Here is a 21,885-nt window from a genome sequence, read left to right on the forward strand (position 1 = left end):
TCTTGTCCTTCTGGGTTCCCAATATTTGTCAACCAAATGTGCATTACTGATGATAACTCTTCTAAATTACTACAAATGTTGAGAATAAACAAAGGCACCTCACTCTGAATGACAGTCACTAGCTGCTTTTGCCCACATCCACTCTAGCCTCAGTTTCTGAAAGGATGGAGCTCTAACCAGCAGGCCTCCAGTCCAGGTTCACCTCACGGAAGACCAGGTCTGCCAAGCTCCCACCTCTGTGTGCTAGCGCAAGCCTCTCAGCAGAGGTGAGCATCTGGCCTAGCAGTTCAGACACCACTTAGCTGCTGTGTCCCACACCCATCTCCATTTCCTGATTTGACTTCCCGTTGATGCCGCAGACACTAAGGAGACAGTGGTGGTGATTCAAGCAGGTGGATTCCTGCCACTAACGGGAAAACAGGATGAAGTTCTCAGCTCCCAGCCTCAGCTCGCCAGCTCAGCTGTCAACTACTGCATTTATGAAGTGAAACAATGGATATCTCTCTATGTCTCTCTATCACATTAAAAAGAATTTTAAAAGGGTCCAGCACCATAGAGTAGTGGGCTGAGAGAGGTGTGACCAGCAGCACAGGTCAACGCAGCCACGGATGGAGGAGTAGAGGTTTCATGTGGCCACCTCTGCATCCCAGTGCCCAAAAGACTCTCCACATACTTTTTACCCTTGACCTCAACTATTGTCTTCCCAAGACTCTCCAAGGGAAACTGTTACAGCCATGGAAGGATCCAAGCATTCCATCTCTTGAGTGCTCACCAGCTTAGGGAACCTTCCAGAGGCCCTGGGCACTGGAAACATCAGGCCACAAAGATGAGAGACCATACTGCCACAATCCAATGAGATACCAGTCTGCTTACAACCACAGAACTAGCGGCCAGCATTATAATGCAGTGGGTGATGTCACCATCAGCAACGGGTGCTGCTTGACTTCTAGTCCAGCTCCCTGCTAGGGCACCTGGGAGAGCAGATGATGCCCAAGTGCCGGGGCCCCTGCTAGCAGCATGGAAAACAGCGGAAGCTCCTGGCTTCAGCCTGGCCACACCCCTACTGCTGCGGCTCCTTGGGAGTCTTCCACAGACAGTTTCTCTCTTCCCCTTTCTGTAATTCTGCCTTTCGGATAAAACAACCTTTTTTTTTAAGTCATGAAAATAAACTTCATGATTTGTCCCAATTGGCTTCTTAAGTTTGACAGAACTATAAGATTTGCTGACTACCACTTTTGTTCTTTATTAAGATTAGTAACAACAGGAAGGGGAAAATGATCATTTTGCCTCAGAATAAGGGAGTCAGCCACTGGAGCTGTGAGCCTTGGGAACTGGACTGAAATGTACATACACCAGTGTGCTTCTGAAAGCCGGCAGTTAGCAGCTCTTAATAATGAGATGTGCAATACCTGCATTAGGAGAAAACTTACACTTTAGATTTAGATTTATACCACAGAAGATGTTTCTGGAATCCTGCATTGCCTTTCGGATGGCAGAGAGATCAGCACAGCTCCCTCTCCAAAGACAACACCAAGTTGAGGACCACAATGCAAAGCTGTCCACAGGCAGAATCTAATCTATTGTTCTTAAATGTTCCCTCCAACAAATGATCAGATGGTTGCCTGGGTCTGCCAAGAAGGTGAAAACTGCAGGTACCACTCAAGTCAGTAAACAGGAGGAAATGTTCCTATTCTAAATCAACAGTTTCACTCCGATTTCAGATTCTAGTGTGCCGTGTCACCCAGAGATCAAACGTGATTGAAGGCAGCAGCCCAGCACCTGGTGCTGAGTTAGACCACATGGGTGCCACAAAGCAAATACCAGCCCGGGAAGAAAGAAAAAAGGACAGAGGTGTCCACACCGGGGGTGCTACGCTGGCTGGGCCGTGGTGTCCACACCGGGGGTGCTACGCTGGCTGGGCCGTGGTGTCCACACCGGGGGTGCTACGCTGGCTGGGCCGTGGTGTCCACACCGGGGGTGCTACGCTGGCTGGGCCGTGGTGTCCACACCGGGGGTGCTACGCTGGCTGGGCCGTGGTGTCCACACCCCGGGGGTGCTACGCTGGCTGGGCCGTGGTGTCCACACCGGGGGTGCTACGCTGGCTGGGCTGTGGAAGAGCCGAGGAGCGAAGCAGGAAGCCCTGGTCCCCAGTGAAGAAACTGAGCCTGAAAGAAGAATGCACACGGCAGCACACGCTGCTGGGCTGGAAGCAGCGACTGCACCTTTCTAGCTGCTTCTGGAGGGACTGCACAGGCCTCCTTCTGCTCTACCAGGCTGGGCTGGGGCTGACCACGTGGGGCAGCCTGGGCTGGCTTCACCCACCGAGAGGAGCACTTCCTGGGCTGCGCGCTGCACCAAGGGCAGAAAGGAAAACATCACCCCAGAGCCCCAGACGACTTTGCTTGTCTACGGAAGACTACAGTGAAGCAGCGTAATTAATCTTTACGGGTTCTTCCTGAGACCATTAATAGTTACTCAGGCTCCAGCTAATTACCAGCAGGACTAATGAGTCAAATGCATCTCTCCAATTGGAAAACATATGGCCACTATCGTATTTTAATATGTATTACTTCAAAGACACTCTTCCAGCAGTTAGCAGACCGTCGTGGTTTGTATCACTCGCTTCAGCTGGTCGACCAGGGACAGTCCATTTCCTGAGACCAGGCTGCATTCCTAATTAGCTTCAGCTGCTCCAGTAGCCATTTTATTAATAGTAGATTCTTAGTGTATGCAACCAGAGCAAAGCAAGAGGAAGAAAACTCCGAACTTACAAAAGGTGTACTTTATCAAGATTTCAGTAAAAGACCATCATTATGTTAACCATTTTTAAATCCCTCCAAAATAATATCCAAGGTGATTTATCAAACTTGATAGACTGGCCTTTTAGGACTCTTAGAAGTTATCATTACATGTTTCATATATGTAAGTTTTCTCTGAAAAGCAAACAACAGGTAACACATAATTCATCTTTAATTGCTGTTTCATTCTTTCTAATTTTTAATTTCCTTAAGCAAACTTAATGTTCCTAATGACTTATTCTTTTACCATGACACAAAGTTTGTGCCCACACAGGGATGGCAACACGCATGCGCTAGCTTGTTTCAAGTGTTTCTGTGTGGTGACCTCCTAGTGTGGTGACCTCCTGAGTCCTGCTAATGGGTGGCCATCTCCCCAGGAAGCCAGCAGGCAACTCACATTCATGTCATACTACTGTGAAGTTTCAGGAGACCACGCTGCTGGCTGTGGGTCCACAGGGGAGCCCCAGCTGTGGGGCCTCAGGGAGCCCCGGCTGGGGGTCCACTGGGGAGTCCAGGCTGTGGGGCCTCAGGGAGCCCAGGCTGTGGGTCCACAGGGGAGCCCTGGCTGTGGGGCCTCAGGGAGCCCAGGCTGGGGGTCCACTGGGGAGTCCAGGCTGTGGGGCCTCAGGGAGCCCAGGCTGTGGGTCCACAGGGGAGCCCTGGCTGTGGGGCCTCAGGGAGCCCAGGCTGTGGGTCCACTGGGGAGCCCTGGCTGTGGGTCCACAGGGGAGCCCCATCTGTGGGGCCTCGGAGAGCCCCGGCTGTGGGGCCTCAGGGAGCCGTGTCTTTGCAGAGGGACCTGATACTCACAGGTCTGAGCTGGAGTCAGCACAGATGAGCCCTTGGTCTCTGAACTTCTGCAGAAGCACGTGGCTGAGGTCCATGGCATCATCCCCACTGCTGCTCAGGGAAGATAAAGCACATGGAGTCGGAGGGTCAGCAGCGCCTCACAGCGAGTCCTGGTCCAAGCTCTCACCACACAAGGCGGCTGGCCCAGCTCTCCCAAGCAGCGGGACCTGGAGCTCACAGGAAGCTCATTTGCAATGTCTTATGGTAAATTCAACAAGCAATAAAATTGAGAAACTTCTAAAAAGTGTGGTTTTGCTACGACAGACATGCATTTTTATATCCTCATATTCACATTGTGTTATTTTTCTCATCTTTTCACTTAATATTTTCAAATAACCATTTTTCACCCATTTGCATGGTTTTTAAAAATGAATTTTAAAGACTACATAATATTGCATCATGCTAATATATTAAAATCTATAAAATTATATTCCTTTAATGCTGTATCTTGGGTTTGGCTTGAATATTTATTCTTCTGTATATCCCTGAAGCAAAACAATTTCTTGTATTTGTATATTTTGGTTTTTATAAGCAAACTATTAAGTGCTTATAAAAAAACATATTCATGGAGTTTGGGGGAAGATGTCAAGATAAACTCCATCAGTTGCGAGAGCTGCACCGACTTGAGGAGGCTTAACCAAGCCTTTCTCCAGGCTGTTCCTTCCCTGCAGTCCTGCAGGCCCCGTGTCCTTGTCTAGGGTCCCCTTTCCTGCGGGGAACCGGGCTATTGAGGGCACGGGAGGCTGCCACCTGTTCTTCCTCAAAGTGTGGCTCTGGCCAAAACAGCAAGGAGTGGTAAGAGGCTGCTGGGAACCCCCCAGAATGGTGGGGAGTCCTGCTGTGTTTCCTGTCATCTCTAACACCATCCACTAGTACATGGACATCATCCGCAGAGGCCTCCAGCTCTGCCCGGGATTCCGCCTCCCTCTATCTGGTCTTCCCTGTGCTCTTACCACTCACAGAGAAACAATTGTTGCAGAAATTAAAGCTCATTTTCTCCTGACACCATCTTCTGCCAAAGGAGACTTTCCCTTGAGAACAATAAGCCCAAGGCTAGGAGGAAAGAATGGAGCAGGGAGTTCTTGGGATGCCGGGTGAGAGGGACAGAGGCAGGGCCATCTGTGTGTTCCTTGGCCAGGACAGACAGAGCGCAAGGTCTGAGAGGCAGTCAGCATCCCGTGTGCTGCTTTTGCAGAGACTTGTGGTCACAGCCTCCCTCCACTCAGCGCCCACTCAGAAGTACAGATGATGCTTTGGGTCTATTCTGTCACACAAAGCAACAGAAACTTCCACTGATCACTTCATTTCTTCCTGGACATTTGCTCACATGTTCCCACCAAAGGATCAAAACAAACTAAAGTAGGTTACCAGGCAGCAGTGTTGGAGCACAAGAAAGAAAACAGCAGGTGTCTAGGAGGAAGTTGTACACGTAAGGAGAAATGGACGTCGGCGTTTGGATGCTGACAGATGGCTGGTGGTGTCAGCAAGGCATGAACAGGTGCACCCCTACCAAGTCCCAGCAACCACTTTGCAAACTACAACAGCAGACAAGGGATACGTAACAGCAATGACTACAAGTCTTCAGTTACTTTTAATTTCTGCCATCTGTCTGCATACCGTAGAAGGATGTGCTTCCTAATTCCAAATGGTTACCCTCCAGGCAAGTGGCCAAGAACGTGGTCAAGTTCAATGGTATTTGAAAAGAAAATTATGGGAAAATATTGTGGGTTGAATAATTCCCCCCAAAAAAGTCATGTCCTCCTGGAACTTCAGAGTAGGACCTTATTTGGAAATAGTCTTTGCAAATAAAGTTAGACAAGATGAGCTCATTTAAGGTCAGGATGATCCTTAAATCTCAGCTGACTGCTGCACTTCGAGGAGGAAGAGTGAGATAAAGAGATACCAAGATGATCCCAAGACAGCAGGAGGCTGAAATGGGCGTGAGGCTGACTACCTGCTACCCTCCAGAAGCTGAAGGAGACTGAAGGAACCTTCAGCTTTAGCTGGGTGTGACTTCTGGCTCAGTGCCAGACTTCAGGCCTCCAGCAGATGGCTGCTGACTTTGAGTCAGCTGGCTGTGGTGCTCTTCCTGTCCTCATAAGGGAGAAGACACCGCTGGGCCTCATGCAGAGGGCAGTGGGAGCAGGCACACCCCAGATGGGTGCAGAGGGCAGTGGAAGCAGGTACAGCCCAGATGGGTGCAGAGGAGGGTGGGAGCAGGCACAGCCCGGATGGGTGCAGAGGGGATGTTGGGGAGCAGGTACAGCCCGGATGGGTGCAGAGGGGTGGTTGGAGCAGGCACAGCCCGGATGGGTGCAGAGGGGTGGTTGGAGCAGGCACAGCCCAAATGGGTGCAGAGGGCGGTGGAAGCAGGCACAGCCCGGATGGGTGCAGAGGGGTGGGAGCAGGCACAGCCCGGATGGGTGCAGAGGGCGGTGGGAGCAGGCACAGCCCGGATGGGTGCAGAGGGCGGTGGAAGCAGGCACAGCCCGGATGGGTGCAGAGGGGTGGTTGGAGCAGGCACAGCCCGGATGGGTGCAGAGGGGTGGTTGGAGCAGGCACAGCCCAGATGGGTGCAGAGGGGGGTGGGAGCAGGCACAGCCCAGATGGGTGCAGAGGGGTGGTTGGAGCAGGCACAGCCCGGATGGGTGCAGAGGGGTGGTTGGAGCAGGCACAGCCCGGATGGGTGCAGAGGGGGGTGGGAGCAGGCACAGCCCGGATGGGTGCAGAGGGGTGGTTGGAGCAGGCACAGCCCGGATGGGTGCAGAGGGGTGGTTGGAGCAGGCACAGCCCAGATGAGTGCAGAGGGCGGTGGAAGCAGGCACAGCCCGGATGGGTGCAGAGGGGGGTGGGAGCAGGCACAGCCTAGATGGGTGCAGAGGAGGGTGGGAGCAGGCACAGCCCGGATGGGTGCAGAGGGGGGTGGGAGCAGGCACAGCCCGGATGGGTGCAGAGGGCGGTGGAAGCAGGCACAGCCCGGATGGGTGCAGAGGGGTGGTTGGAGCAGGCACAGCCCAGATGGGTGCAGAGGGGTGGTTGGAGCAGGCACAGCCCAGATGGGTGCAGAGGGCGGTGGGAGCAGATACAGCCCAAATGGGTGCAGAGGGGTGGTTGAAGCAGGCACAGCCCAGATGGGTGCAGAGGCAACAGTGCAGAATGTACATGAATCACCAGTTAAAGGCAACAGCCTCTTGGCAGCTCTTAGAGAACTGACTTAGCGACCTATCTGGAGTCCTACATTTTCTCCTGCTAGGTCTTTCTCTGGTTGAAGCGGTTGGATAATGCAGATGAAAGAAGAAAGTTCAGTGGTAGGAAAGCGCTCAGCAGGCAGCAGGCCAGAGTGGGTCCCTGCGCCAGGACATCTCCACAGGCCTACCCAGAGCAGGGCCTCTGCTGCTCACTCGAGAGCCTCCCCTCTGGCAGGCACCCAGCCACAAAAGCACTGCTCTCACAACATCAGCATGTTCCCAGTTCTCAGATTCAACATTATTTTGGAAAGCATGACTTCCATGAAAAATGAATACTCTGTGAGTAGGAAAATGCTTTCAAAACAAAGCTATAATTACCAAATTCATGATGCAGGAGAGAAAGTGAATGACTGTTTAGAACTGGCTGAAATGGTGGCATTGAGACAAATACCATACCGAGAATTTCTCACAGAAAAAAGGAGAAGATGAAGACAGGATGTGGAAATGGTGAAAATGGGAGGCAAGCTGCACCGAGGGACTCACCTGCATGCTGCAAGTGACAATCAGTACCTACTGAGAACACTAACGAGTGAGGAGCACATCCGACCACAGAGTGCAACAGCTGCCGAGTGAAGTCATGAGACACCTGGGAGTGTCGGAAGGCCGGGCTCTCTTGCAACCCAAGAGTAGGGCCCACTGCAGCCACAGTGCTCAGCTGCCATCTGGAAAAGGATCCGGCAAACTGTGGGTGTGCAATCAATATTTGCTGAATAAAAGAATCAATTAGTGCACACCTACAAAGACAATTTGGCAACAACGACATGGACAAAACTGATGCCTTGGCCCCCAAAATGTCTTATAGAAATGAATGATAGTGAAAATAATGGAAAAGGCACATAAATTTAAAACAAAGCTGCCCATATAGCATTGCCTTTAACAGGAAAAGATACAAATGCTTTATGCCTCATGGCTGAGATTGTTTGAATAACCCTGTCTTTGTCCAATGTACAGCCCTGACAAACGGGTGATGCATTTACACTGACTTACAAGAGCAGGTCTGGAATAGATACCCACATAAAAAGCAAGTTACAAAGAACTTTCTGCTATGACCTCATTGTCATAGAAACAAAAACACAGACAGCTAAAAGCATTAAATGGCACAGGAGGAAGAGGCACAGCAGCAGGCTTGTGGGAGAATCTTTGAGAAAAGGTAGATGAAGTATACTTTGTGTTCTTTTCTGCTCAGCACATACTTTTGGGAGCAAGTGTTTGGGACACATGGCAGTTACAACACTGCTGCCTGGGGCCAATGCAGGCGCTCTGACTGCCCTGGCCTCCTGCTTGTGCAGACAAGCAAGGATGTTCAAAGCACCTGGACCCCTGCCAGCCATGAGGCTCACGGCTTTAGCTTGGCCCAACCCCCACTGGCATGTGGGGAGTGGACAGGTGGCTGGGCGCTCTCTCTCTCTCTCTCTCTCTCTCTCTCTCTCTCTCTCTCTTTCCCATTTAGCACTTGTTTTTACTCCTGTGGAACTGTGCTATTCCTTCCTTTTACTTGTTGAATATCATAGTCAGTGGTGAGTTAAGCCTATGCATATAAAGGATTAAGATCTGTCTTTGCAAAAACCTGTCAAAGGAGGCGAGGGAACAGAGGGATGGAGTGTGCCTGCGGTGAGGGAAGCAGGGAAAGCACCTGTGGAATGCATCAGGATAACTTGAAAAAATAAAATACATCTTAAACATTTTATAAATACGAAAGTTACAGCTCTTTCATACTTGAATATGACAGAAAGTTGAGCATTTGTGAGAAAAAAAAACCTCTAGTGGACATCTACCCACCTGGCATATCCACTTCAAACAGTTCATAAACATGAGTGTATATTAATAAACTCCGTGCTCCTGGAAAGAGGACCCAACCGGTGGGAAACAGGGCTTGGGGCACGAGACCAGGTACAAGATAATGGCCACTGCACGGCTGCAGCAGTGGAACTGCCCCTTGGCACTTCAGAACAGGCAGAAGAGCTGAAGAGCAGGAGCCCAAGAAACCAGCTTACTACCTCTTGCCCCTTTGTCACTGAATTTGTTTACACCAAGTTCCAAATTACAAGTCACTGTGAATGCTGCACAGATACCAGCAAGCATGTAGACTAGCCGGCCATGTGTATTAGATGAATCAAAGCACATGTCTGACAGGAGTACAGCCGACACTGACCCTTGCTGGCCACTGGTGGTCCAGCCGGGACCCTGGGCAGTCCTGGGTCAGTGCCACTGAGCCCTCCACCCTCCCTTCCCTACTGCCAATCATGCAATGCTCCCCTACATTGGGAGGTCCATGGCTGTGCCTGGCATACAGCGAGCCCTGTGGCAGTGAGGGGCGGTGGATCCGAAGGGAGCTGAGCAACCTGAGCCCAAGGAACTCAGGTCTCTTGGAGTTGTCCCCCAAGTCCCCAACGAGCTTCTGAATGTGGACCCCAGGAGGCTGTGAGAAGCCAACACCTGTGTGCTGAGTCCCCAGTCTTGCCATCACCAGCATGGGGGCAGCCCTGGGCTGGTCACCCACGGCCTCGCCTGTCTCCTGGCACAGCAGTACATGTGGTTAGGGGTCAGCATCTCTGGAGTGGCCATGAGGGGCTATAAGAAACACAGTTCACACACTCTGCCAAACCCCCAAATTCTATGGGGACCTGGCCCTCCGTCTTCCTGTTAAGGGCAGGTGGAGCCAGGCCCTCTATATGTCTGCTGGTGGCCGTAGGTCCCCTTTCAACATGGAGAAGTTGGCAACATGAGGGTCTCCGCAGCCCCAGCACCTGCTTAGAGGTCTCCATGGGAACCCAGACCTGAGAGACAAGGAAAGCTCTGACTCTGGGAAGCATCACCTGCAGCGCTGAACACAGGAAGCTACTGCAGCTGCCTCCTGCTTGGCCTGCCTGTGGCCAGTCAGCAATGCAGACACATCCCTCACGCTCTGGGGCTGGAAGGCTGAGACAGAGCCGCCCCTGGGCCACAGATGGCCCCGTCCTCATGGCACGCACGCTACCTCCCTTCACTCCACACTCTGACCCCATTCCACCACCCTCATGACCTAACTGCCTGCCCAAGGCCCAGCTCTGAGTCTAAAGCTGAGGACTTGGTGTGCACACTGAAATTCAGGGCTGGGCATGGGTACATGCTCGGCCCTGCAATTCCCCAGCATCCAACCTGGTAGAATTCTAAAACCAAAGAAAAGGATGGGAGGGGCAGGAAAAGGTGGCTCCTCACCTGAAAAAGTAAGTTTCAGCGCTGTCATAATGGCCCGGGGTCAGCTGCAGGGGAGGGTAGCTGGTGGCCAGGGGCCGCACCAGAAACAGGCCCATGGCCAGGGCCACAAACAGGACAGGCAGCAGCAGGTCCGAGAGCATGTTCTTCCAGGCCCGGCACGTGTGGCACAGCCGCTTGCGCAGGATGGCAGCCACGTGGGTCAGGAGGAGCTTCCGGCCATGCACAAGTGCAGTCCTCACGGATGAGTCACCTGCAGGGATGAAAACAAGCAGGGATGGATGAGTCAGGTGCTGCTGTGGCTGCAGCTCCCAGCACCAACCTGGGCCTGTGGACTTTTTTTCTACATTCTGGAGGTAACCCTGTGGCAAACAACGACCTTAGGAGCACCATATGGGCTTCCTGGCACATTCTTGTACAAGTGAGCACACAGGCACACACACCAAAGCACTCAGCCCCAGGACCCAGAGGGACCAAGCCCGGGTTCTCCGCCTTCCTGGTCTAGAACGATCACGGCCCTGGATGGGAATGGAATGGGTCTCACGTGGCTTGCCCCAGGACGGGGAGGACAGATGAGATCAGGCTGTGTACACCTTCACCAGCTGGAAGTGAGGACTCTACAGAGCCCTGCGACCCGCCCACAGGGGGCCTGCCCTCCCCTGCTGCCCTGCTTGTCCTCTCTGTCCTTAACCCAAGGTCTTTCTTGGGCGTTCCCCCAGTTCCGCGCGGCATGGGATCCTGAGAACAACCTCCACTCTTGCCCCTTCTCACCCCTACCCACCCCCACCCTTCTGCACCTCCCTCCTGCCCTGGACCTACCACCCAAAGCTCCTTTCTTCCCTCTGAAGGACACAGCAAACCTGAGAAGAATGCTCACTGTCAGCAGGAACAACATGTGGTAGAACAGATAATGAGGCCGTCAGAGCAGGCATAACATTGACTTTGAGGCCTTGTGAGTGTTCGTGGGAGAGGTGTTCCTAATCTAAGAAGAATAAATTTTCCCCACCTTCCCATACATGTTAATTTATCATAAATGAGGAAAAGGAAAGGGCTAAGATAGTTTATGGTTATGAATCGACCACCAATCAAATATTCATGGCTAATCTTATAAAAGTATTTGCATGAATAATTTAACAGTCAAAATTTAACTGCTGGACCAAATTGTTATGAATTGTCTTGTATGACTTATGAGTGTAATTACACCCCAGGACTCCAGTCACATCTATAATTACGTGCTCTCATCCCCCTGACCATCAAATCACTGAGGGGAAAATGTCCAAAAATTTTTTTTTCTTGGTCCAGTGATTTTACACATTCAAACATTAACACCTAGTGAGGAACTTAAAATATCAACCTCACAATATATCTCCACATTACCAAGTTCATGCAAATGTTCTTCAAGATTTTAAAATACAGCATTATGAATAGAATACTTTCAAGTCAGTGAAAAGAATATTGCAAAAGAAAAAGTAGACACCCAGAATACCGAGCAGCTCACCAACGAGCTACCAAACAGCCAGTGAGTCTGCGTGGCAGAGCAACACAGAGCAGGGGATTGCAGCTCCTCTGGGTGACTACACTGAGGGCTCAAAGCCCTGGGCCTTCACACACACCCACACTGCTGGGGGGAGGGCGGGCTACACAGTCTTCCCGTGGGACACCTGCTCCACATAACTGTGCTCCCTTGGGAGCTGACACTAAGCACTGCGAGTAAGCTGCTTCCAGGGAGATCTGCATCAGAGTGCCTGAGATGGCGTCCCCCAACTTCCGGCCCATCTCCCTGCTGAAGTCACCCTCGGACAGCAGATGATGGCTCTCAACTGGCCAAGAAAGAAACAGAGGATTCGATCATGAGAGGAGAAGCAGCAGAATTTCCCTTGAAATACCTGACAAACCACAATGCCAAAGATGAGCATGCAGTCTCAGATCTGCCATGCAGGGGACACACTGCTTTAAAACAAATACATCAGCAAAGCCATGGCCACAGCTTGCAGAGAGATGGCCGCACCTGCTAGGGTCACTTCGCACCAGGTGTAACGGTGCCCTTCCACACAAACTCGGAGATTAGAGAGCCTCCGTTGGCATGTTTTCTGGAGTGGGGACCACATGCCACCCCAATCCCAGGAACACAAGTGCTTCCAAAACAAATCTGTGAAAACCACATCACATTCAGCAAGTAACTGTGTGATTCCAGAACCTTCTTTATACTAGCTCTCCTTTCTCTCCATGCAGCAGCCAGGACCTGGCCTTCCATATAACAGGGACAGAGTACACGATGACTCCTCCAGAAGTCAGAGGAGTACCCTGATCTGCTGGAAGCTCTGGTGGTGAGCCCTGGGGAGCCACATGCTGCACACAGGTGTGTCCCCTCCTTCCTCCACTCAGTAACAAGACTTTGCATTCAATGCCAGAAATACAGTGAAAAGAAGAGTGACAGCTCCAGCTGCACCTTCCTGAGCGCACGGCGCTCTGGTGGGCATGACAGGAAGCCAGGGTAATTAACTGCATCATGCATCCAACCTCTTCCAGCCCAGCAGGGAGGGCCCAGCCCAGTCAGGTGGTGAGCATGTCTGCAGGAGTGGCAGGGAAGTAAGGACAGGGATCATCAGAGAATGGGGAAGGCATGCGGGCTCCAGACAAGGAGAAGAGCTGTGCTGTGGGTTCTACAAGTGGCAGGGACTTGGGGTCTCAAAGAAGCTGAAGGCAGCAGAGTTTGCATGTAATGTGCGAAGTGGAACAATGGACGTGGCCTTGGAGCATCTCAGGACTCGTGAGCAACAGAAAGGAAAACCTTTAAGTATTCGCAACGAGAACAGCATGCTTGAACACCGATTCCGGAGGAGACTGGGGCTGCAGCACAGTGACTGTTGTGGGAAGCCAGGGACAACAGATGGCGGGAAGCAGCTCTGACATAACTGCTCGTGCACCAGGCAGAGACAAAGTCCTCGAGGACCAAGGGTAACCAGGCAGTAGAGCAGGTTTCTGGTGAAGATCCCAGGTCAGGTGCAAACACGCTGAGGTGCTCGGACGGGGGGCTCGGGGCAGACAAGGCCACAGCAGTGAGCTGAGCTGAGGCACACAGGTGGACAACAGCGGCACAGCAGGGGCCAGTCCTGAGTGGCCTCCAGAGAGAGTGGGAGTGGTGAGGCAGTTCTAGGGATGCACAATCCAGCATCACACTTTGAAAGGACCTAGTTCACTCTGCAACAAGAACCCATGGCAAGAACACTGGGCAAAGTGAGGATGGACACAGCATTTATGGTGCTAAAGGAGTTTGTGCATTGCAGCCAGGCCCAGTGAAGGGACTAGCCACACCTGCAAGCCAACTGGAAATGCAGGTTCTCAGGCTAGCACGGGGTGGAGCTGCGTAACCTGGGCCTTACTGGATGTCAACTCACTGTGGAGGGAAGCCAACCAGCTAACCCAGTCGTTTGTGCATATTTCAAACCCTGTAACAGATGTGTGCTCGTGTGGCCTGGGAGCGGCCTTGACAGAAAAGAGGAAGGCCCCCAGAGAGGCTGCTGTGGCAGGTGCCATGCCAGCGGGCAGTCTCACACCAGTCTGTTCAGGGCTTGGAGGAGGCAGGTGACATGCTTGAATCTCAGTCTTCCCTCCAAATCACAGATGGGGGCAAGTCCAAGCAGCAAAGGAGGGAAAGCGGACAGCACAGGCAGCAGGCAAGAGTACTACGCACAGGCACTCTAGAAACAGAGCTTCTCTGGTGCAGGTTAGAGCCTTACAGAGGGTGGAGTCCTCACTGTACTCACAGGTTAGAGCCCTACAGAGGGTGGAGTCCTCACTGTACTCACAGGTTAGAGCCCTACAGAGGGTGGAGTCCTCACTGTACTCACAGGTACAGGTTAGAGCCCTACAGAGGGTGGAGTCCTCACTGTACTCACAGGTTAGAGCCCTACAGAGGGTGGAGTCCTCACTGTACTCACAGGTTAGAGCCCTACAGAGGGTGGAGTCCTCACTGTACTCAGGTGTCAGTGCGTGCTCCTCCCCTGCTGATGAAGTCCTCTACTTAGGAAGGTGGATCTGCTGTGCAGAGAGGTCCCATGTGGAGTTTTATGAAGATTTTGCAGAACAAATAATTGGCTTATGCACACAATCCCATTCCAAATTTGTTTTCATGTGTCTTGGACTCATTTCTTCTTACCAACTGTAATACTTAAGTAGATTTTTCAACAACGTACATCCCAACTCCAGAATCTGTCATTCCAATGACAGAATTGTGTTTTATAGCACATTTTACAGCAGCAGTAGAAAACGCTGTAATTTTTCCTTCCCCCGGGTTGTTTCTTAAATTCAAAACACCACACATTTTCACACAATATGCACCTTTTATTTCTAATATGTGTGTAAATTTCATAACATTCCCCGACTTAACCCCAAGAGTTTTCCCAGACCGAGTTATTACCACAATGAAGAAGTAGATGGGTGATTCCTGTTTTTGATGTAAATTATCACAACTATTAACATGACAAAATGTTTATGGGAAGCTGTCCTCCTCCTAAATTTGTCCTTATGTATAAAATCATCAGCTAACATGTTGAAGACAATAAGTGCTCAGAAATGAGACCTCCAGGCAAAATGTTAACGCCCAAAGCAGAGAACGAAACGTGCGTCCAGTTAAAGCGTTTCTGGAAACGCCGGAGCAGAGACGAAAGCCCTGCGGGTGGCGGGAACACCCGCGTGGGAGTTCAGAAGCAGTGAGACAAAGGTCAGAGAGAGCAGGGCAGCCTCATGTGGACACGGAGAACCTCCTTCAGGAAGCTGGAAGCAGGAGGGAGATGAGCCTCCCAGGCAGCAGGGCTGTGGTTCGGGGAAGATGCGGCTGGAGGTGCCGAGGGGTGCCCCACGCTGGGGTCTATGCCACTTACTGCAGCAGCACCAGTCAGTGCTAGGAAAACTCCCCATATGAGACCACATGACTCCCAGGCAAAGAGGAGCCATGAAAGGAGTCCAGATGGGTAACAACCATGAGGGGCGCTCAGGCCGCGGGGTTCAGCTCCTGTTTGGAAAGGGCAGCATCTAGGGTGGCCACCACCCAGATGGCCGAGAAGAGTGTTTGAGGACGGTGAGAGGCAGCTGCCCTTGCCTTCTGCCAGCCGGGCTAAGACAGTGCAGCGTACAAGAATTAGTGTGTGGTGCCCCGAGAAATTACACATCAGACCCAGTAATCATGTCTTGTTTACACCCCAAGAATTTGAAAGCAGGAGCCAGACCTGCCTCTGTATATTCAAGTACACAGCAGTGCCACTGAAAATCCTCTGCAAGTGGAAGCAACTCACAGTCCTGCACAGACAGATGGGCAGACAAGAAGCAAGACGGCAATTGACAGAGCCACAGAGGAACTTACCCACACGCGTGCATACACACACAGAAAGAACCATCCCACCTTGGAAAGAGCCCCTACCACTCAGAATGGCATGGTGTGCCAGGAAGCGATTGTGCACAAGCCAGTCATAAGGGCACACATCCTGTGTGGCTCCAGTAACAGTCACCAAGGCAGCAGTCCAGAACTGTGTGTGCCAGGAGCTGCGCAGAGTCGGCAGTGAGGAGTTGACATCTGCCGGGCACAGGGTTTCAGCGAAGCCTCCCCAGGGCGGCCAGTGTCCCCTGTGGTACTAGTTTACATCCTGGCTGCTCCACTTTCGATCCAGCTCCTTGCTTATGGCCTGAGAAAGCTGCGGAGAATGGTTCGAGTGACCACCCTTGAGCCCAGCCTGGGTTCACATTCCTGGGCAGGCAGGGGTTGCTGCCAACAAAGCCCAGAAACCACACAGAATGGAGCTACAGCCACACACCCAAGGGCCACACTCGGACCCTGAGCAGCCGCATGTCAACCGTCATAACCACAATCTCAATGCTGACAAGTTTCATGAGTTTCAGAGAAGAAAACTTGGCCCGTAAACACACAGTTGCCAAGCCAGAATAAAATGACGCCGTCCCCCTGTCCTGGTCTCTGCAGGACCCACTCAGACCTCCCAGTTAAAGCTGAAGCTCCTGAGATTCGGCACCTACAGTGAGCAAGGGTGAGGACGGCAGGAACCGAAGCCCGCTCTGTGCTTACGGCAGCCAGGAGATGGGCCAGCAGGGTCGGGCTCCTGTGGCTGGGCCTCGCTTCCCGGGGCAAGGTGAGATTCCTCGTCTGAGTCCTGCAGGAGTTTCAGAAACACCTTTTTGGAAACAAAGAGAGAGACACTTGTCACTTGATGCTCCTTTCCAGGTTGCCTCCCTGCCCCGCTGCCTCCAGCACCCAACTAGGGCAGGAGAACACTGCCAACACACCCAGTGTCAGCTGTCGTCCACCCAATGACCTGACTTTGAGGCCAGCTCTCAGCGCGCCAGCTGATGGCCTTGCCCATGAGCCTCAGCACCTGTGCACAGCGGCAGAGGCGAGCCAGGTCCACGGAGAGCATCAGGAAGGCAGGGCAAAGACCCGGAGCAGTCAACGGCACATGACTCTCCCCAGCAGCTCACAAACAGGTAGTCAGTGAACTGTGATGCTTGTCAGAGCAGGTGGGATCTCGCATGTCAACCCCACTGGCCATGCGCCATCCACGGGCAGAGAGAGCAGGTCTGTAACAGTAGTAGGTGGGATCTCGCATGTCAACCCCCACTGGCCATGCGCCATCCACGGGCAGAGAGAGCAGGTCTGTAACAGTAGTAGGTGGGATCTTGCATGTCAACCCCCACTGGCCATGCGCCATCCACGGGCAGAGAGAGCAGGTCTGTAACAGTAGTAGGTGGGATCTCGCATGTCAACCCCCACTGGCCATGCGCCATCCACGGGCAGAGAGAGCAGGTCTGTAACAGTAGTAGGTGGGATCTCGCATGTCAAGCCCCACTGGCCATGCGCCATCCACGGGCAGAGAGAGCAGGTCTGTAACAGTTAATCGGAGTGACTTGTAGAAAGTCATTGTTAAGCAAGTTCTGGAAGAAGTCCAGCCTCACTTTGCTCAAACCCAGAAACTGAACCCAAAATCAGTGGAAATGGGATGAGGAAACCACAAAGCCCCAGCTGCACCTGAGCCCTAGCTGGGTGTCCTGGGAGGGGATCCCCAGTCCCACATTGAGCAGAGCACAAAATGGGGCCACCGCACAAGTCCTTGGACAGCAGGTCCTGCCTCTGCCTGGCACCAACACCCAGGGCTGGGCCCCAGAGTCCTGACACACCACTCTTGGCAACAGTGCTCACCTCTGCAGCTACAGGCCCTGGCTTCAATGCAGAGCAAGCACCACTTGGTCTGCAAAGCCAGAGGATACAGCAGTGGTTGAGACTAGCAGATCACAGCTGGACTCACCCAGATGTCAGAGCACGCAGCAGCCCTCTCTTATCCGGAGTACGTCCATGCTTCCTGCCATGGTCCCTCTCTAGGCAAGGCCACAGCCCATCAGCCAAACTCCATACCCAGCCTCCTCTGGCACTTCCCCGCAGATGGCATCAGCATGCCCATCCATCTAAACAAGAAGTCAGGCCAACTGCAGGTGTTCCCACAGGGGAAGGCTCAGAGAGAACCCATTGTTACCGGGCCTCTCCACATGTGGCTAATTAGATGGCATGGAATCCGACCGGGCAAGGTCTGCTTGCCAGCACGGGTGCGGTCAGGACATGCACTAGAGCTCCACGGTCACCTTCACCCACGAGGCCTCAGGTCTCCCCTCACCTCAGAGTCTGACCTTGGGCACGTGACTCTATCATACTGTGACTGGGCTTCCTTGCAGAACAAATGGCCACAACAAGACATGAGTGCAGGATTGCTAACAGGAAAAGTCAGAGTGGTGACCACTGCACCCGGCACAGATCAGTCCAGTCCACTCCTGTGGTCCTGGGGGTGGCGGGTGTGGCAGGAGGCACAGGCAGAGGAACAGGGCAGTGAGGCACAGGCAGAGGGACAGGGCAGTGGACAGGGCAGTGGGATGGGGGCAGTGAGGCACAGGCAGAGGGACGGGGCAGTGGGATGGGGGCAGTGAGACACTGGCAGTGGACGGGGCAGTGGGATGGGGCAGTGAGGCACTGGCAGTGGACAGGACAGTGGGATGGGGGCAGTGAAGCACTGGCAGTGGACGGGGCAGTGGGATGGGGCAGTGAGGCACAGGCAGAGGGACAGGGCAGTGGGATGGGGGCAGTGAGGCACTGGCAGTGGACGGGGCAGTGGGATGGGGGCAGTGAGGCACTGGCAGTGGACGGGGCAGTGGGATGGGGCCAGTGAGGCACTGGCAGAGGGACGGGGCAGTGGGATGGGGCAGTGAGGCACTGGCAGAGGGACGGGGCAGTGGGATGGGGCAGTGAGGCACTGGCAGAGGGACGGGGCAGTGGGATGGGGCAGTGAGGCACAGGCAGAGAGATGGGGCAGTGGGATGGGGCAGTGAGGCACAGGCAGAGGGACAGGGCAGTGGATGGGGCAGTGAGGCACTGGCAGTGGACGGGGCAGTGGGATGGGGGCAGTGAGATGGGGGCAGTGAGGCACAGGCAGAGGGACGGGGCAGTGGGATGGGGGCAGAGAAGCACTGGCAGTGGACGGGGCAGTGGGATGGGGCAGTGAGGCACAGCACCATGAATGCTCACCTAGTGCGTCTATAGGCACATCAGAAGCACCAGAAGCAGGTGAGCCTCGATGATGGGGCACAAGGCCCTGCTCACAGCAGCAGTGTTGTGGCAAAGTGGGTAAAGCCACAGCCTGCAGCATCTGCATGTCAGCTTCCCCACTTCTTACTCAGCTCTCTGCTAATGGCCTGTGGAAGCAGCAGGAGATGGCCCAAGTGCTTGGGCCCCTGGTGGACAGGTGCACGTAGCCCATCACGACACAGCCCCAAGCGCCAGGCCACAGACCAGCTCTGCCAGAGGACAAAGGCACGCCTACAACAAGTACACTGAGACTGCCACCTAGTGTCCGTGCACCTTAGCTGCAAGCACACCACCCGGGAGTCTGGAAGAAGCGAGGAAGGCTGTAGTCCAAGGAACAAAAAAGGCCGAAAAGGGTCACGTTTCTCAAAAGCAGCGTGGCCCCGATCGCTGTGGTCACAGGAGGGGAGCCTTCCTCCCTCCAAGATGCAAGTGCCACGCTAACGGAAGCAGTTAGACAGGACTCTGCTGCAGCCCGGGCGGCCCGCTGCCCACATCTCGTGGGCTTGCTCCAAGAAGCATACTCCTCATTTTTCATTGATTTACTTGAGGAAGTCAGAGTGAGCTAGGAGCACTGTTCCCTCCGTGAGCCAATAACAGAACGGACCCAGACGAGAGGCTCAAGTCCAGAGACCTGAAGCCAGCATGGACACGAAGGAGCCCCCGTGGGCGGGGCATGGCTCCGGCCTCACAGTAATCAAGGAACCCTTGGCTCACTGACAAACCAGGAGGCCAGGAGAAAGGCCAACAGACAAGAGAGAAGAGCTCCACTCGGCCGGTGTGTCATTAGAATCCAAGCTGGGGACATGCTGCAGAAATTAGCAATGCTAAGGAAACCAGAGTGAAGGCCCGGTGGGCTTCACAGAGGTGCTCGGGGGTCCTCTGCCAGCAGGGGACAGATCTGCCCCCAGCATCCACCCTGGAACATCTCAGACACACAGAAACAGGGCTGGTCTGTGCCAACCACTCCTCTGCCATCTTCAACAACATCGAGGGCTTGCGAGTCGGGGGCCAGGCATGCTGGGAGACAACGGCCGCCAGGGAGGTGGACAACAGGCCCAGCCCATGGCCCTGAGCCTTGTCCCCTTGCTCCTAGGGACGTGGCAGGACAAGGGACACTCAAATGGGCAACCTGCACAGAAGAGCCCTGCTCTGCAAAACTGTTTCAAAAGGGTAGAAAAACCATCAAAGATCAGTCCCACCCCAGACCTGGATTTTCCCCTGAGGTGCAGGCTTGGCGTCCTAAAGCCCAGCAGGACGGGGCTGCACAGGCACACTCCCAAGGACCCGGCATTTAGAACCCACGGGCAGGGGAACAAAGGACTGGCTGACCACACTCTACAGGCAAGGTGGAAAGGAACGGCCCACCTCACACAGGCAACCTGACCTTTCCGGAACATTCAGCGGCAAACTTGCAAACTATTAAAAATGGCCCACCAGAATTCACTCAGCCTGCATTGTGCCCAAAAGTGCTGCTGTGGCTTCATGCTGCCTGCAAATACACTTCCAATGTACGGCCCAGCTTGCCAGCTCCCCGGTGCCCAGGCCCTCCCAGGGAGACACTGCCGCCCCCCAGCGCATGCCCCAGCCCAAGCACGGAAGCAGGATGTGCAGAAGCCTACAGGAGCCTGCTACATGCCATCAGCACAGTGTAAATATCAACTGATTCAGCTTGTGGATACATTGGGAGACGATTATTTATGAAAAATTACTGTTGTTTAAAAATGAAATGTGCTTTCTGGATCCTGAGTCGGGAGAGCAAATTGGCAAGCCTTCCTCACTCGGTCAAAGTCATCAGGCAAAACACAGCGAAGCCGGGGAGAAGGCGTGTGGGCTGCGGCAAAGCCGTGCTAAGTGGGCATCTACAGCAGGCATGAGAGAGGTACGTCGATGCTCGCCAAGCGGGAAGAGACCAAATTGGTGGAGACGGACGGTTTATAGACTGTGCCAAACAAAAGACGGCTCTTTAGAGGCACCTCATGTGTTCCCAATTTAAGGCATTTTTCTCAGAGTTCCAAACACACTGCAGAACCGGCTTTGGTTCCCTCTCGTGCCTTGCGCGTATTCCATTTCCATTCCCTGCAGGAGTCCAGGACAGATGACATCTCTCTTAGCTTTTGTTGTGTGCAAGAGAGAAAAAGAGATGCTAGAACCAATCAATCAGTACCTATTTAGAACCATTATGTGCACACAGCACAGAGGGTGAGGCGGGAAGCACTGTGTCGTGTGCACACAGCACCGAGGGCGAGGCGGGAAGCACTGTGTCGTGTGCACACAGCACCGAGGGCGAGGCGGGAAGCACTGTGTCGTGTGCACACAGCACCAAGGCGGGAAGCACTGTCATGTGGTGAGGAGTCCCAGATGGGACGCTGAGCACACAGGATGCCACAGGGGAGTTAGGACAGCTAACACACGGGAACCATTTACACCTCTGAGCCTAAAAGTGCTCAAAAGATAACACAGAGGTATAAATAGAAAATAACGACACTCCAGAAAAAGCGACTGAGCCAGGTTCACCCTGCAGCAGCCCCAGGCCCAGGGATCAAGGTTGGGCTGATCCAGTAGGAAAGTATAGTGTGAGTGCAGGACATGGAGTTGCTTCGGGAACTAAGGAAGTCTGAGGTCCATGAAATAAACCACAGGGATCAATACAGGGAAGCGTTTCCCATGATATAACACAGGGAAGTGTGACCACCATTTTGGCAATCAATCACCTGGCATTGACCAGGCCTTCATGTGCTGGGTCCTAAGTGATCTGCCCCGTATTGCCACTGGGTCTTCCCTGGCTGAGCCCATTGAGCTCACACGTGTTTTGCTTATCCACACAGCGAACCATGAGGAACCTGGCTCATCAGCCCCGTGAATAATTATTGTCACAGACTGCCATAACAACTCTGGACCTTCAACCCAAAAGGAATTGTCTCATCCTGTATAAGCAATCCAGAACGGGGACTGATTGTAGTATACTGAGTAAAGACACTGCACGCAATGCCGATTTCCTCTAGAGACTGGTCCATACCCCAGCTGTTCTACTTCCAATCCAGCTCCCTCTTAATGGCTTGGGAAATCAGCATCAGGTGACCCCAGGGCTTGGACCCCTGCTTGCACACAGGAGACCCAGACGAGGCTCCTGGCTCCTAAACTGAGCCTGATCCAGCCTCAG

The 21,885-nt window shown here is 53.3% G+C and overlaps 1 protein-coding gene across 1 annotated transcript in view; it reads right to left on the bottom strand.

Annotated features, from left to right (window-relative positions):
• The window catches only part of ABCA13 (ATP binding cassette subfamily A member 13), a 108,884-nt gene that overhangs the window by 33,297 nt on the left and 53,702 nt on the right, over nt 1-21,885 (bottom strand). The window contains exons 20-22 of the mRNA XM_058678020.1: nt 16,167-16,272; nt 10,094-10,343; nt 3,609-3,698 (exon numbers count right to left, since the gene is read on the bottom strand). Of these exons, the coding sequence (XP_058534003.1) occupies nt 3,609-3,698; nt 10,094-10,343; nt 16,167-16,272 (446 nt within the window). The remainder of the gene's footprint in view (nt 1-3,608; nt 3,699-10,093; nt 10,344-16,166; nt 16,273-21,885) is intronic.

This window comes from Ochotona princeps, chromosome 20 (genome assembly GCF_030435755.1).
Source record: "Ochotona princeps isolate mOchPri1 chromosome 20, mOchPri1.hap1, whole genome shotgun sequence".
NCBI classification, from domain to species: Eukaryota; Metazoa; Chordata; class Mammalia; order Lagomorpha; family Ochotonidae; genus Ochotona; species Ochotona princeps.